The sequence below is a fragment of the Botrytis porri genome, assembly GCF_014898465.1.
Source record: "Botrytis porri strain MUCL 3234 chromosome Unknown BPOR_006, whole genome shotgun sequence".
NCBI classification, from domain to species: domain Eukaryota; kingdom Fungi; phylum Ascomycota; class Leotiomycetes; order Helotiales; family Sclerotiniaceae; genus Botrytis; species Botrytis porri.
The window spans coordinates 1,701,105-1,717,772 of record NW_024066080.1 but is presented as its reverse complement, the minus strand read 5'-3'; the positions used below and the strand labels follow the sequence as shown (position 1 = coordinate 1,717,772).

The 16,668-nt window shown below is 43.3% G+C and overlaps 5 protein-coding genes across 5 annotated transcripts; 1 reads left to right on the top strand and 4 right to left on the bottom strand.

The window, feature by feature from the left end:
* Positions 1 to 447: 447 nt before the first annotated feature.
* On the top strand, positions 448 to 3,377 carry EAF01_005026 (uncharacterized protein; the record flags this gene model as incomplete). Its single annotated transcript, XM_038913281.1, has 2 exons — positions 448 to 539; positions 602 to 3,377. The coding sequence occupies 2 exons, from the start codon at positions 448 to 450 to the stop codon at positions 3,375 to 3,377; spliced, it is 2,868 nt and encodes a 955-aa protein (XP_038771367.1).
* A 722-nt stretch (positions 3,378 to 4,099) lies between these two features.
* On the bottom strand, positions 4,100 to 5,641 carry EAF01_005025 (uncharacterized protein; the record flags this gene model as incomplete). Its single annotated transcript, XM_038913280.1, has 4 exons — positions 4,100 to 4,107; positions 4,155 to 4,950; positions 5,465 to 5,535; positions 5,611 to 5,641. 4 exons carry the CDS (start codon positions 5,639 to 5,641, stop codon positions 4,100 to 4,102), a joined length of 906 nt encoding a protein of 301 aa, XP_038771366.1.
* A 638-nt stretch (positions 5,642 to 6,279) lies between these two features.
* EAF01_005024 (uncharacterized protein) lies at positions 6,280 to 7,140 on the bottom strand (the record flags this gene model as incomplete). The annotated part of the gene is made up of 2 exons (XM_038913279.1): positions 6,280 to 6,443; positions 6,507 to 7,140. The coding sequence occupies 2 exons, from the start codon at positions 7,138 to 7,140 to the stop codon at positions 6,280 to 6,282; spliced, it is 798 nt and encodes a 265-aa protein (XP_038771365.1).
* Positions 7,141 to 9,221: 2,081 nt separating this feature from the next.
* EAF01_005023 (uncharacterized protein) lies at positions 9,222 to 12,344 on the bottom strand (the record flags this gene model as incomplete). Its single annotated transcript, XM_038913278.1, has 5 exons — positions 9,222 to 10,066; positions 10,209 to 10,317; positions 10,369 to 10,934; positions 10,984 to 11,287; positions 11,388 to 12,344. The coding sequence occupies 5 exons, from the start codon at positions 12,342 to 12,344 to the stop codon at positions 9,222 to 9,224; spliced, it is 2,781 nt and encodes a 926-aa protein (XP_038771364.1).
* A 1,046-nt stretch (positions 12,345 to 13,390) lies between these two features.
* Positions 13,391 to 15,818, bottom strand: EAF01_005022 (uncharacterized protein). Its single transcript, XM_038913277.1, has 2 exons — positions 15,152 to 15,818; positions 13,391 to 15,083 (listed from the first exon to the last, which is right to left on the bottom strand). Exons 1-2 carry the CDS (start codon positions 15,499 to 15,501, stop codon positions 14,000 to 14,002), a joined length of 1,434 nt encoding a protein of 477 aa, XP_038771363.1. The 5' UTR covers positions 15,502 to 15,818; the 3' UTR covers positions 13,391 to 13,999.
* Positions 15,819 to 16,668: the final 850 nt, after the last annotated feature.

The window sequence follows — 16,668 nt, the reverse complement described above, 5'->3', positions numbered from 1 at the left end:
TTATGCAGTGAATATAATCTGAATGGTCGAATGAGGGGTTATGGAATATGAAGAATTTTAGCCGCATGGAAAGAAAATGTCTGTGTGCAATTGATGTCTCAGACAGAAAGGGAAGGAATCCAGTCATCACTCGTAATTAGTTCCATCATATCCTACTTCAAACCCTCAATTCACCCCAAATAAACTTCTACTACCAGGACCACTACCACTACCACTGCCAACATTGCTAATAATACCTAGGTATTTATGCGAATTGATAGTGGTGAGCTATTACGAGAGACAATAAAATTAATATTCCTGAATATCCACATCTCTTTCATCTCATCTAATAATTCTCACTCAAATCGCATGGACACAAGCTTCATAGCTGATAAGTCCTCTTGATCAACAAACCCCCCCTCCCCCCCCTCAATAAATTTAACCACCTCAAAATCTACACATACCGGCATGGAAAGGCCTGACAAACGACAAGAAAGGGATGTCAATGAATTGTTGGCAAATGGATTCTTCCGAACCTCTAGAGCAAGAAGTCCTTCGCCGTATGTTTTCTCCCCACCAAGTTTCCCCGAAGGGTTTGATGGTCCGCTAAATCATTATTTAGCTATAGCTATAGAAGAAGAACTCCCAGCCCTCCTCCACAAAACAATTATACATCTAGCTTTTTGAGTACCTCCGATCGTGATGCTGGACGTGCAAGAAGCAAAAGTCGTGTTCGACATAGAGGACCACCTCCACCACGACCAACAGTAGAAGATGAGGCCATTTCACTATCGCGAGAATCCGCGCCATCTTCTGTTTCCTCATACGACCCTCCCTGTCGTGGGGTTATCGATCAATACCCTATCATACTTGAGTCTGATGTCAGTGAGAGTGAGGCTGAGAGATTACATGCTGCGCCAAGACCAAAAGAATCAAAAGACTGTGATGACAATTTTGAACGGCGTTTTGTTCTTGTACCAGGAACCGATACAAGCTCGAACAATGAATCTACCAGTCAATATAGAAATGAAGATAGGCAACCCAGAGGCAGACCGGAACAAGCTAGATCAGAACGCCGATCCGCACCACACAGGGACGAGTATGGGAGGAACAAAATCAACAACGAGCCGGTGCTAAAGCCCCCTCCGTTGGAAAGGAGAAAAAGTAGACAAGACTTGCCAAATATACAGACAAAAGTCCCTCGAGATATTCCGTCTAAATACCGAAGGAGTGCGTCTGCATATGGTTCTAGGGATAATGACGAAACTCCAAAAGCTCAAGATGTTCCTCATACTTCGACTGGCGAATACTTCCTCTCTCCTAATATGATGCATACTCCCCGGGGCCAGAAAGAGTCTTTCGAATCCGTTGCGCAGCCTATTTCTCGACACCATTCGTTACAAGAGAACTCGAGAAAACGCGGCAATTCTATAAATGAGAAAAGGAATGGTGAAAGCAATTTTCCTAACAGTATATCGCGATCGGGAACACCACTCGCAGCAAAGAGGAACAGTGGGAATTTTGAGGTTCCTTCGAGATCAAGGCGGAATTCAAACGACAAAACTGCACAATCACAACCCACACCCGAAGATGCAAAACGATTCGAGAGACTAAGATCTGGCAAGTCGGAGCGAGGATCTGGATCAGAACGTGCACGCTCTCCTAAAAGAACGGCTACCTCCAACTTGCAGTATTATAGCAGCAGTGAAGACGATCTTGCAGACAGTGGTTCTGAACGAGATTCTCAACGAGGTTCTGGACGTAGGCGGCATGAACATCGCAGGACTAAAGATTTACGACCAGAAGATGACTATGAGCGTCGGGTAGACTCACCAAGATCTAATATGTCATCAAATCACTCAAAAATTCCTTCTCCACTTCCTTCTCCAAAGCTTTCTCCCAACCAATTACCTAGGACAGAGCCATTTGAAAGAGCGGAGACGTTTCCACAAGGTCGCAGGCCTAGTTCGAGACCTATTTCGCCATTGTATGGCACACAAGAGATTCCTCGTTCGGAGAGACTTGGTCCTTTGAGCCCAGGTTCAATCTCAAGACCATCTTCTCGTCAGTCAAGTGTCCCAGTGCCAATATCAATGCCACAGATGCAACAGATTCCGGCCCCGTTCCCTCTTCCAATTCCTCTTAAAATTCCTGTTCCAACTAGGATTGACTTACACTCCCCAGGCGAGACTCGACGCACACCAACTGTGCCTCAGTATCAGGAGGATCGACCCCCTAGCACACGACCAGCCCCCAATGATAAGCCCTTTTGGCAACCTCCTCCTTTTCAACCTCCTCAGCTCCCTTCAAAAAAAATAGAAAGACCTGTCGGTAGCTATCGTCGTTATTCGGAAGATGTAGGGCGAGGTGGCGTTGCGCCACTTCCATCGTGCCCGAGAATGAATCCTACCACTGGTTATCAGGATTGGTTGACGCTCCCTCAGTGTCCCAACTTCGACATTTGTCCAAGTTGCTTCAACTCGATCATAGCACCAACAGGATTTCGAGACCACTTTATGCCCGCTGCTCGCAGACCAGACATTGCAATCATATGCGATTTTGGCAGTTCGCCCTGGTATCGAATAGCATGGCTTTTAACGCTTAAGGAGCGAAGAAACGATCTCGGTCTCTTCTATGGTCTCGCAAATGTGGGGGCGATTGAGGCACCCTGTCCTGGAAAACGCGAAGCGTTTAACAGATCATGGAACTCAATCATCGACCCCAAGACAGGCCTGCCGATCAAGAACTTTGATGTTTGTCACTCATGCGTTAGATCGGTCGAAATACTCCTTCCTCCTATCCGTGGAGCATTTGTCCGTACCATTGAAACAGATTATTCTAGCTCCATCCCCCGCATATGCGACCTTCGTTATGACAGTAAACGCTTTGTTCAATACTTCGATGCTCTAGAAACTACTGCAGATGATGCTGCTTACCACAACTCTTCCCCCGACACCCGCACTCTCGCCAAACTCGCCCGCAAATTTTCCATTCTAGAAGAATGTCAACAAGCTACCGATCTCCCTGATCGACGCTGGTACATGATTACTCAACTTCCCGAATTTACCGTCTGCGAAGAATGTTTTGACGATGTCATCCTCCCGGAACTAGAAGATGGAAAGGCAATCCCACTCATGTTCAATAAAACTCCACAGCGAATACAAAAGGCTAGTTGTCAATTATATTCTCCAAGAATGAGAGCGATTTTCCAAAAAGCCTGTAACTCGGATGATTATATGCTAATGGCGACTAAGGCGAGAGAGAGAAGAAATGCAGAGTTGGCCTGGAAAGTTAATGTAGCGGCTACCAAGAGGCAGAGTAGGGAGAGTATGGTTGCGAATCCAGGAATAGGGAGAGAGATTCAGAGATTTAATGATGAGTGGAGGAAATGGGAATGAAGTGATGTGAAATAACTCAAATCTGAGTCAGCAATGGATTGATGAACGGCACTCGGTAGACATCGAATCTATGGGGCATTGAATCCGATGGAATTTATCTGCAATGTTTAAATTGTCAACTTCGCATTGATTTAGATATTGGAAAGGCGCCCGGACGGCTAAATATGAGCGAGATGGATATGGAATTCTGGAAGATTTATGAGATGATGACGACGCGGACTCAAATGCCATGAACAGATGAGTAGATGAATGATGAACAATGAACAATGAATGGACGAATAAATGCATTCATGATAAAATTGGATTGGATTGAGTTGGATACCAATTATGTATGGGAATTTAGTTTACAACGCGAAATGATACCAAGACTTTTACTCTGCCCAATTGGGATCAGTGAGATGAAGAAGGGATATGAATACCATTTAGTGCTAAATGTTCACATCTCTTGATAATACCACGCAATATCAAACTTCATGATCGTCTCGATTAAGAATATGCATTGGGATATCGTTTCAAGCAATGAGATAAAACTAGTCTAATCAACAATCTTTGTTTACAACTGTGATACCTTATGGAATCAAACCCTTCGACGAAAGTGAACTCTGATAAGCCCAGTCCACGTATTAAACCTATTTCCTCTGACAGACCCAGTTCCTCCTCCCTCTATCCCCTCATTACCGTGTACTATACACCTCAATGCCGAACCAACCTCAATCTCGTAATCAATAACCTAGTTCAGTTAGCATTAGATTCATCAAGTTATGAAGGCCTACATACCATCACTCAATTCCAATTCGTCCAAGAGAAAGTCAACGACCTCTGCTCTCATCTTCTTAGTTGGACTGGTTGAACCACTCGCCGTTCCAGAGACAACTCTCTTCTTCTTTCTTCTCTCCATCTCATATTTTATCTTCTTGACTTTCTCTATCTCGTGTCTCTCTCTCTGAACCTTTGTTGAGGCTTTTCTCAAAAGTTCGGGTTTGAACACGCCCATATCTGCGGATTTCTTGGTACGCAAGGGGACTTTGATTTCGAGGGGCTTGGCTTCAGGAGCCGTGTTTTGCTCACATGAGTGGTTGCTGAGATTGATGACTTTTTGCTCACGACGACGGCTAGTGATCTTAGCGGCTTCTACCTCACGACGATCTGATTCGCAGGAAGCAGCCCAGTCGGTGTGAAGTTGTGGATCATTGACCCATGACTTTCCAGCCATATGCTTGGGATCATTCAAATCAAACAATCGCTTAGTGTGCTCCCATTCTGCGATCATCTTGCTTCCTAGGCCTGTGGAAGGAGCATCATTCTTATTCTGTTCGAGGACTTGTTCATGATATTTGTTGAGGAATTTGCAAATAATCTTTCTTTCCTCGTCGATGACTTCGGGTGAATCACAAAGTTTGAAGAGAATTTTCTCGATGCTCCATGCGGAATCGCCGGTGAGGACCCAGGGGATAGATTCTCGAAAGATGCCATTCTTAAAAGCACGCTTGTGAATGCTGTGAAGAACATACCAGCGGTAGAATCTGGCGAAAGGAAGCTCCTGTTGTTGGTCGATTTCTTTGAATGCTGACTTCTGTGATGAATTAGATCAAGTCGGAGCTCTTGGGGTTGGATTGTGTGTTGGAGTTGAAGCTGCCGGTATATGACTTCACGAGACGAGACTTCTCAGTGCTCATGTTTGTATCCATGTTAGAGATTTTGAAATGAGAACTTTAATAGATGAGACTACTTAATCTCTATACATTTGTTGAACATATAAAGTACCGATATGGCAGGTGCAGAAACAATACTCTTGTACTGTATTTTGAAATTGACAATGTGGTATGGATTAAGTGAGGGAGATGAGACTTTCCAAACTTGTAATTTGTACTAAGATTGAGAAGTTTTGGAACCTTGGGTTGAGTGATGTGATTGAGGTCTCTCAGTATTCATCCGTATGTACCGGTATCGAAAGGATCGATACACTACGTATTGGGTTGTGTAGATGAGACTTCCCCAAACCCGGAACCTTTATCGAAGATTGAAAGTGTTGATGATAGGAAACGGAAGAAAGATCTTGGATCAACAGCGAAAGAAGAAAGACTTACGAGTCGTCTTGTCTCTGGGTCGGTCGATTGTGGAGGCATGTTTCTTGCGAATCGTGGATCTGTTGGTTCGACTATGTTAGAAGTGATATGAGCATGTGTGGTAGGAGATGATGGTATGAATCAAACATTTGGACCACCGAACTTACAACACATGTCCTGATTTGCTACCCAGTGCATTTAAGACTATTTAGGACGAGAGATGATGGACTCCAATTGATAGTAAAGCAAAGAAAAGGAATGCGAAGTGATGCGAAGTGATGCGAAGCAAAGTGTAGTGTTTTGTTAAGTAACGAGATTGTGTTGTAATGTTTAGGAAAATGAAAAAACAAAAACAAAATGGTCTTGATGACCCAGGAATGCAGAGTGTTCCTTCCTTCTCTGTGTGTTTCGTCAGGTACGAAGGATGTGTAAATAGGAAGGCACGACCGGCTACTGCACCTTCTCCCACAGTTCCCCGAATTCAAGCAGCATTTGAGAATGATCGAGCGACCACAATAACAAGTACAGAAAATCATATTGCTGCAACTGTCAATGATTCTAATTGCATCGGCACAACGTAGACATCACTAACCACCCTCACGTGTGGAAAGGAAAGATAGGAAGGCACAACTAAAGCTCCTTCGAAGTTCTTTGCCATACCTAGGTACAAATATATTCAAACAATCATAAAATAAGTGTATGTATGCTCCAAAACCCCATCAATACCAAAGGTCCTGTTCGTTCCCTTGTCTTCACAACTTTTGAAACTTCATTCGAAACTTCAATTTATCCCCGTCGACTATCTCTATCTCTCGGCTCATGATTTCCATCATATCTCAATTACTACTGAGGTACCTACCAGCGAGCCATTCTCTCTTTTGAGACGTCAAACATGGAATTGTGTTACCAGCAAGTTCGGGAGTATCTGTGAGAACTATGGCATGTAAATCGGTAACGTTCCTTGGAAAGCTGAAGCTGCAAATCATCCATGCAATCAATACTGCATGATTTCATTGGAGACTCATTTGAAAACTAAGAAGGAAAGATATTTGGCGTATCTTACTTTCATGGGATTTTTCTGGCAATCCTTTGGACAGGTCAGCCATCACACTTCCAGGATGCACCGAATATGCCAGTACTACAAGATTAAGCATTAGTATACCATCATAAGACTCAGTCATGCCAATAAAGGAAAGAGAAAATTGTAACTCCCAACCTTGATCCGCATACTCAATACACAATCTTTCCGTAAACTTCACAAGCGCGAATTTCGACATCTGACACCCACTCATTCCGGGGCTCATGAGTAAAGCCGCTACACTCGCCAAATTCACAATGGTCTTATCGCCACCATCTGTCTTCAGTAACAATGGCAATAAACACTTGGTAGCCCAGTACACTCCTCTGACGTTGACTTCCCAATTCATCCACCATTCATCGTGATCTCCATTTGCTACATTCGCTGTACCAGAAAGATACGCCGCATTATTAATCAGAATATCCAATCGACCGAACGTCGTCTCAATGGATTTAGCAGCATCTGCGACGCTTGCACAATCGAGCACGTCAAGCTTCAAAGCAAGAACGCTTGGAACGGGAATGTTTGCTGATTTACAAACTTCTTTAATTTCTTTCTCCACAGAAGCCAAAGAAGATCGTGCACTGATTGACAAGGCCGGATACTCCAGATTTGGCATATGAGATGGCAATTGCACGACCGATCTCTTTCGATGCTCCGTTTACAAATACTACTTTGCCACTATGGGTTGGAGTGGAAGTATCAGGAGTAATTGGGGAGTAGGTATCATTATAGGACTTTTTGGTGAAATTGAAACCTAGGGTTGAACGAGATCAGTTATCTTGAATTTGGTATGGAATCCTTGGTATCTTACCGCTCTCGGGGGAAAATGGTGAACTGTGAGACATCTTGACCGAAGAGATGATTGATAAAAGATACTATATTCAGCTCGAATATAAGTATTGGGAAAATATCGAGAAAGTGATTTAGTGACTCTGTTGAAGCTGATTGTTGAAGTCTCGGAGCTACTGTGTTGAACAATAGGAGGTTATCAGTTTAAATAAATACACTTCTCAACACCACTACACTTCGAACATGATCATCACGGGAAAAATAACATCGCATTATCGAAAACAAAAACTACCTCCATACTATAGACGAAACGACGGTCGGCAATTAGCCGAAAACGAGACCTCAAATCACCCAAATCGTCGGCTCATCTTCGCACTGCGTTGGAGTGCAAGTCTCTCACTACAATCAAAGCCTCGTCAGAATTAGATTATCGAGCAATGAAAATACGGGACATATCGCAATCATCGACATCGCCCCAGAAATAATCCACTTGATCCATGTATTATGCAGGTATACACGGCATTAAGTAGGCACGCCGAATGCCAAGACTTCTAGAATATCGTTAGATGAGTTATTTAATTTTTTTAATTTTTTTTTCGTCAGAGGCTATTCGCCAATCAAACGACGACTATTATGAGGTGTATTGATGACACACTAGACTATTCGTCTAAAAATGTCACATCGACTTCAAGATGAAGTGGAGTGCTAGATCATGCGCGGAGTTCCGAATACCGCAAGGGACATACGATAGTAGGTGCATCGCGGAAAGAGTTTTCTATGCAGTGAAACCTCTCTATAAGGATACCGAAGTATATTCTGACTGAGGGGTTTCAAGGGTATAGATCATTTCTAAACCTTAAAAATTTGAACTCAAAAATGTATCCTTATAAAGAGACTATCCTTCTAGAGAGATGATGCTTGAAAATAGATCATGCTTAGAAAGAGACCATGCTTATAGAGAGGTCTTGAAATACTACCAAACAAGGAAATGAAACCATAACAACTCCCCTTCGAACTCTAAAAATCGTACAAAACCTGGAGTAGAGATGCATATAACCAATCCAAATCAGTAAAACGAAGATACAGACTCACTCACTGTGCATCTATTCATCCCCACCTCTCACGATCCATACCCCATACCCATCACCCATCTCATCTGATCGTAACAGAGAACCCAACCCAGCCATCCACTACATTCACAAGCCCAAGCCCAAGCCCACTCCGACCGCAATATCCACATCCAAGAATCTCCACACCTCCTCTCCACCCATATCTACCGCGCGGATTCGGCACCAGGAACAAACCGCACAGCGACGTCAAGAATGGCCGACAACTCCATTCCGTTTCACTTTCCGACAAGATGATGGATTTTTGTCATTTACTCAGCATGGAGATTGATGCGGGGTTAGATTTTTGATTCGCAGAAGCTTCCTGGCTGTGGGTTTCGAGATCTCGACTCACGAGTGAGTATATGTACTCTATCTTTCGTCCTGTCGTTCCGTTGCAACTCATTCCATTGATTCCAGTTTCCCATAGAGAAGCACCACTACTCAGCATTTCCTTCCTTTTCTTTCCTGCAATGAAAGCAAGATTCTCTTCCACGACAAAAAGCGCATTCATCACCAGAAGACCTAGAATCCATCCACTGATATTCAATAATTTCCAATCATAGTATAAACCACTAATTAGGCTAAAATTCATTTCTTTCAGTTATTATTTTAGAAACTGAGGCCATCAAAACTCATGATGCATCTAGCAAGCAGCAATCAACAAACTTCATAAGTCCATTATATCATGGGTATCTCCAAGTGCCTCACTATACAACTCGACCATATTAAAACGCCCCGCATATGCGATTAGCCACTCCACCATTTCGCCTTCATTTTTAGACCCCTAAATCCATGCCACTCACAGAATACTCCTCCGCTTATTACTTAGCATACTATAACTGCTCGCCGTTCTCGATCTCAGCTTCGTAACCGAGCCTGTTCTGCTTTTCAGCTCGAAACTCGAAGGTTCAAAGACACTACTACTATTTCCCTCTTTCAGATAGAAGTGACTTGAGTTTTCCTCATGATGAACATGGAAATCAACATTCAACTGATCACCTTGTGGACCAGCCCCACAGCTTCCACCCAAGCGTTGAGAAGGAGGACTATTAACCGCTAAAGCGAATAAATTTTGTGTTTCGGTGAAATCGGTGACGAGACCGCGTTGACGGATGAAATAACCGAGACAGAAGACATTGGTGAGGAAGACGAGGAGGAGAACGACGTAAAACATGTTTTGCCAGTGAACAGCCGGGCCGGAGGTGTAGGATTGACTGGAGATTGATGCGTTAAATGGTTCGTAGACGCCGGGACTTATGATTCCTTTTGTAGCGTTGTATCCCATATAGTGTCTATATGTAGCGCCTTGGGCACTGATCAATAAGGTACAGCCAGAGAGTGAAGCGAGGGCTTCTGCGAGACTGGGTAGTTTAGTATTTAGACTAGGAGCTGTCGCAACGAACTGTGTAAGTAATCGAGAAATAGAAGCATTGTCATTTGAAATTCCAGTATTGAGAGACAATGTAAGTGCCCATTCCGAGATGATGTTTCGAAAATCTTGTTGTCGAGCTGGAGGAGGTGGTGGTGGGTCGTAGGATTTGTCATAAGCGATGTCATCATTGGGATCTTCGCAAGTGTTTTCCAGAACTCCACCTACTCCAGAAGCTGAGTATGAAGTGCTACAGTCGGTTGCAAGAAAGGAGCCTAGAAAATGATAGTTAGCATCTCAACTATCGCAATTTTCACCTGCTCATAACATTTTTTATTTTTCAACGACTCGCTTTGAGATCGAAAATCGAGTCACGAGGATGAAGAACTAAAGAAATAAGGAATGAGGAGTACTTACTCATTTCGCATACAGTATAGTCGGCTGTGGCACTTGATTTCGCAAGAATGTATATATAGTCGCTCATGTACACCGATATATTGGTAATAGTATTGTAGTCAATAGGCAACTACAGAGGTTAGCCGACACCGACACACAAAGTTTTACAACGTAAGCTTACCATTGGGAACACTGGAGGCTGTTTTCCATCTACACCCCACCCAAATATATCATCCACCGCAGTGCTATTGAGATACTCCTGGCCTGGCTGTAACTTGATTTCCAATGTGTAACCACTCGAAGCTATTTTCTGGCCTGGAATAATCGGAGAGTCAGTTGTGTTTGCATTAGGCCAGTCAACATAAATGATTGGCGAGAGTTCTGTTTTGTTCATGTTGACACATAAAACATTGATAGTGGGGCTCACTACCGATGCTTTAACTTTGTATTCTCCGACGCCTTCAAGATCAGAAGGTTGTAAGATTCCATTGATCGTATCAGTCGCAGCGGAAATAACACCAGCGTGCGGCATAGCAAGAGTAACGTTGTTAACAACACGATTGTACTTTTCATGACTGGCAGCCATATCGCTAGTCTCGGTACGAATCCATGATGCTTTAACAGTGGTATTGTCATAAAGGTTGGCTGTCACGGTCGGGCGCTCTGCCAGCTTAGATGAGTTACCTTTTTCTCCATCAGCAGCAATATCGGCCCAAGTACGAATATACTCAAGGAAATTATGATAGGCTAAAAAGTCAGCGTATTCCAAAAATAGCCTGCTTGGGGATTCACACACCTTCTCCAGCGTGATCAATATCCACACATGTGGAAGCGGAGTAGTTTGCATCCATTTCTGTTGTAATTGGAGTTTCACAATTCTGTGCAACATAAAAAGGATTCCCATAGCTTGTTTGAACCAATCCTTTCATTACTGCATGCTCCCACTTCCCAAATTGGAGACTAGGACTAACGATGGCATCTGATGCTGTGGTATAGAACATGGCTACAAATGCTGCCGTCAATGTAATTGCTCCTAAGATTGACCATGCGGCTCTTCGCAAAATTTTAGGATTTGTGATCATGAATCCTGGTTGGATGACCTAAAAGTGGCAGTTAATATCAGACGAGCATTCCACATAATAAGAATGTCAAGGTTTCAGGGAAGAAACCCAACATCAAACAAAGTAAAAGGAAACCTACCCAAGTTCGCATTGTCAACTCTGCAACAGTGACACCATCAGAATTCCTAACAAGAGACCTCCGACTTAAGACTTGGCCGAGGAAATTAACAAATATAGTGACGAAAGATAACTCAATACTTTTCGCAAAACCGGCAAACAAAATCGAAGCAGTTGACGGTGTCAACGATCCGTTAGTTTTGATATGTTCACCATATCGCGGCCGAAGAACAGCTATGAAAAACCAAATGCCAGAAAATATGGTAGAATATATGCAGAGGCATAAAACGGATACTGACGTCCAACTTCTGACATGCGAATGAATATCGTTATTCGCTGCGCACCCGCATCCAATATGTTTCTCGTCGTGTGCATGATCTTCATGGATACTGCTCAGCCTCGACATATTCGGAGTGTCAAAAGCATGGTCCAGACTCTCTGTAAAAGCTGAAATCCTTCCCCGAGAAATATCTTGTTCATCCAGAGACTCACTGTTGCGTCTTTGCCCTTGATCCACGTCCAAAAAGTCCCCTCCTCCACCGTATGTATTATTTTCCGTCCAGGTTGGAGACGCCAGTAAACGATTTGTCGAAGTTGCAGGAGAGGTCATCAAAGATGCAGACCCAATTGGTGGGCTATAAAATTCGCTCGAGGGACTGGGCGGACTTGGCGATTTGCGACTCGCAGAGGTAGGCATTCGAGATATTCCTAATCCTTGAGACATATTCGCAGATTCAGACGATTCGCCCTCCACTATTAAGGGAATTGTAGAGTAAGGAGTATTTTCTTGAACATATTCGAGATTTGGAGAAAATTGAACTGAACCTTGGGAGTCCATTCTGCGATATCCGTGTCGTTGATGGGTCAATCTCGGTGGACTGGTTGATATCGAAGAGGATGCGACGCCGGTTGCATTATCTGAGAGATCAACGTCCCTTGATTTTAATATACTTTTTCGCTCAGCCGGATTGGCACTCATATTGAGTGAATGTGGATTGTTTCAAATTTTAGTCGTGAATCTAAATTCTCCTTTCTCTGTCTGTGTCTCTTTCTTTTGCTTTTTGTTCGCCAGTTTGAATGTATCTTGCAAATTGTTTGCGGATCGATATCTCGTATCGTATCAGTAGTGTAACGGAAGATCGACAGAGAATGTCACATCAACCATTATGGAATAACGAGACGTCAAGTTGATACTGGTACCACCACGATAGCAAGCAATGCTGCTTAAAAGGTCTGCGCCACAACGATAGTAGAACAGAAAAACAAAGCATAGCAGAGCAAGGCAATAGCCTACCTCACCTACCTATTTTTCTTACTTACTTTATTCGTCAACCTTGAACCAACAAATAGATGATGGATGTGGGGTCTGATATTCTGCATCTATAGTCTCTTTTCCAGGTCTGGAACCGATATAGAGATCGCTGTATTTTACCACGACAATCCGGAACTGTTGGTTGAAGACGATGAAGGATTGGTTGAAGAACGGGAAAGTTTTCTGAGTGCGTTCTCCTCTCCTCTCAATATCAGATCAGGACTAAAATCGGTACCGGACTAACTACGTGCAGTTTGATTCCCTGCGCCTTTTTGTCATAACCTGGTCGCTCTTCGTCAGACTTTGGTGGGTGATATCAGTACCTGGCTCGCTGGGTACGTTTGTCATTATCATTGATGGATGCACTTCTAGAGATCAAACACAGCCTCTGGATTTCTGTACTCGATTGGTTTCTTCTTAAGGCTGAATGATGAGTGAATACTTGATTGATCATTATTTACTCGAGAGCTATATATAGCCTTGATTTGATTGGCTACCTAGGTATGCATCGACATGAAATAGACGTTGTCCCTCCATCTTACGTTTACATTGCCGTTGAGAGAATGTTTCCTGCTTGTTTGCTTGCTCTCTACTCTGTCCGTTCATCTTGGTTCTCTTGGCTTTCCCGTATTCTGTCTAACTTTCAAAGCTTGTTATCGGTGGTTGCTCCCGATCTGCAAACAGCCGCTGGTATCACACTGGTCACTGGTGTTCTGTGCTCTGTGCTGTGCTGTGCTGTGCCGCTGATGGAACCGGGGTGTATTCGCAATGCCCCGCTTTATTTGCATTTTTTTAGAGCATCAAGTTGTCCATTTACTCTTATTTTCATGATGGGCATTTATCATTTGTCTGTTTTACGAGCAAATACAAGATTCGTGAAGGGTTTCACGAACAGCACGAAACAGAGGCCAGAGCGACAGAGTATGCGAGTATGATATAACATTATTACTTGTCAAGAAGGTCTAGAAATTTAGCTGGTAGTGACAGCGAGCAGCCGCGCGCATGCCTAGTCATTTTGACGTTAAGAAGTACTTGGAGTCACAAGAGTCAACTAAGCACAATGAGGAATGAACAACAACTGGTATCATTAAGAATTCACTGGGTACTATCCAGCCTCTTCTCCATTCCCCCATTCCCGAGCTTCCCTATGAAAAGCCTTACAATTTGACATATTAGCTTTCTCTCCACAATGCTCTCCATTAAAGTTTTCAGGAGCCTAGACATTCATTAACAATTTCGATTATCTCCGTCCATCGACACGTCAATGTTAGAGTACGCCCCCACCAAAACTACCCAATAGTATGCTCCCCGCCTACACATTATTAAATCCAGCCTTCCAATTTAGGCTTCGTCTTCCGACCCCAACTTCGACTTTTTTTCCAAAAAACATCATGCTCTCGCGATTGTTCCTTACGTCCAGCGTTAGAAGACATACTCGTGAGCCAATTCGACACTACAGTTCTCGGTGTACGGGATTCTGGTTCAAATGATGCTCCTTTTTCTTCACTCTGGTCTCGATGAATTGGTGCCATGATAGGTGGACTGTTTCTCCGAGGTGGTGGTATGATAGGTGAAGTTTGAGAGCGTGTTGATTCTGTACTGGTTTGACGAGGACGAGTTGTGTGTATGCCCTTTGTGTAACTCTTTGAATATTCGGTATTGTAATTCGGTAATTCAATCTCGCCGAGCCTTCTATTTGTCGACTTGGATATTTTCCGAGGAGCTTGGCTAGCAGATGAGAACATCGAAGGTGACTCTAAGGCACCAAGAGTACCCATAGCACATTCTTCTTGAAGACGGAACTTCCAATCTTTTTCCAATGGCTTTGGAGGCTTGTCGAACATTGGACTATGAAAATCTTGACTTGATAATGTTTCACATCTACTCAATCTCTCGTTGCGTGTCTCTTCAAACTCGTCACCGCTTTCGATATCTGTGATTTCCGAATCGTCAAAATCAAATCCTGGACTAGGCGTCCTTGAAATGGTTCCGCTGGCCGCTAATGTTGGCTCTAGCAGATTATTTTGGCTACGAGCATTCCTTGTGTCCGGAGATGGCGAGCCCGTCTGTTTCCGCCCTGACATGTGCCTTGGTGCCACGAGATATGCCTCAGGCGGATTGTCAGTCATACGACGTTGAGTTTGTCCAAAATCTACAGACTTCTCAGTTGAAGTTTCCCGTCTAGAAAGTTTCAGACGAGCTCCTAGTATATTTTTTTCAATTACTTCCGGCGAAGGAAGAGTATCAATATCAGGCTCCACGATCGAAGGCCAAGCTTTAGGGGTTTTGGGCGATGGAAGCCCAACTTTGGATGAATTTTTCTTCTTATTTGCATTTCGAGAGACGGGCATATCTCGTGACTTTTCTGAAGTAATTCGCACCGCTCGTGACCCTGGGTAGGTCGCTCTGCAAATGAAAAATATAAGTATCAAGAACTCTAAACATACGCTTCATAATGACAGGTGATAACGTACGCCTGGAAAAACTCCATAACATTCAAATCACCATTCTCAGCCCCATACGCCGGACTCAATAATACCGTCACACCAGGAGAGATAGGTGTTTCCTCTGATTTCCAATTCACTGGTGGTTTTTCGAGAAAAAAGTTCCGGGGTGATGAGGCCTCATTATCTGGAGTTCGGGGAAATGTGGTGTTTTCTCTTTCATCAACTTCACAAAGGAGTTCGGGTGTTGGCATGACGCCTTCCATGTTGGCGTATGAAAATATATGACTATGAGCATTTTGGATATATATCTCATCTGGTCTTTTTCGATGAAAATACCCCTGACTCCTCGATTTTCTAACATGTTTTCTGTCGACCATGATGGATATTTCAACGTCAAGAAGACGGCGGTTTTCGTGATATTTTAATGAAACAATAGGATCTAATATCCAGGAGTATGCTATTGTGCAAAGATAGCAACAGAACCAGATAAATGAAATAGCGTAAGAAATACAAACAAGCAATCGATCAAAATCAATGATACCTAAGAAATAGTGCCTGCACTGTATGTATATCAATCCTCAATTGCGAAAGAAAAGGCAAAGGAAACTCGAAGTATTAAATGAATCAGCAAAATCAATGGAATGAATGAATGAGCGAGTAAAGGATGTATAGGTAGTTCCAACTAAAAAATCGAGATCAAGAGCGATCACAACGGTATAAGTACAGCATCAAACACGACGTAGTATCAAATTGCAATAAAACATGCCACCGCATGCGACTCAACCTCCAATCCTCATCTTAAATCCGTTTACCTGATCTGCTAAAATTATTCATGAAAATCAAAATACACATCGACATTGGTCCTCGAAAATATACCCGCCCACACCATCGTTTTTTAGTGTATCGAAAATGATTGAGTGCTACGATTTACCGTTTGACAGTAGAGGCTGAGGACCTATGGATAGATGTTTATGCGCTGTGGGCGCTTAACTTTTCTTGATGGAGGGACGGATCGCTTGGGGATTGGCTGGCGAGAATTGGGGTTTTGAGGCGGGGTTTTTGGTGCGTTGTACAGGTAGGAGGATATGGAGTGTATAAAACTAGGGAGTTGCCATGTTATGTTAACTTGTGTTTTATGCGTATTTTTATGCGTTCTGGTGAAAATTTTGGAACTTGCTATTGGGATTCTTCCAGTTGGGGATTTTAGCTTGAAAGTCCAAGGATTGCTACTTTTAAGACTCAAGCACGAACGGCAGCAACAACAACTGTAGGTTTCTCACAAAGCATCTGATTCAGAAGTTTCGTCTATCGATCTGAAGCACAATTGTCTTGCGAAAGAAATGTTGCAAGGGATGAGATCTGTTAGTCGGGACACCCAACAATAGCGCTTCCTTTCATACCTTATCATTTCAACTACTTCGTCTGTCAACTTCCCAATTGGTGTATATAATTCTTTCGCCGAGTTGGATTTCCACGAATCGAAAAGTTTCTGGTTTATATCGTTGAAGTTCTCTGGATACGCGTGTCGTCACATCATACCTTCC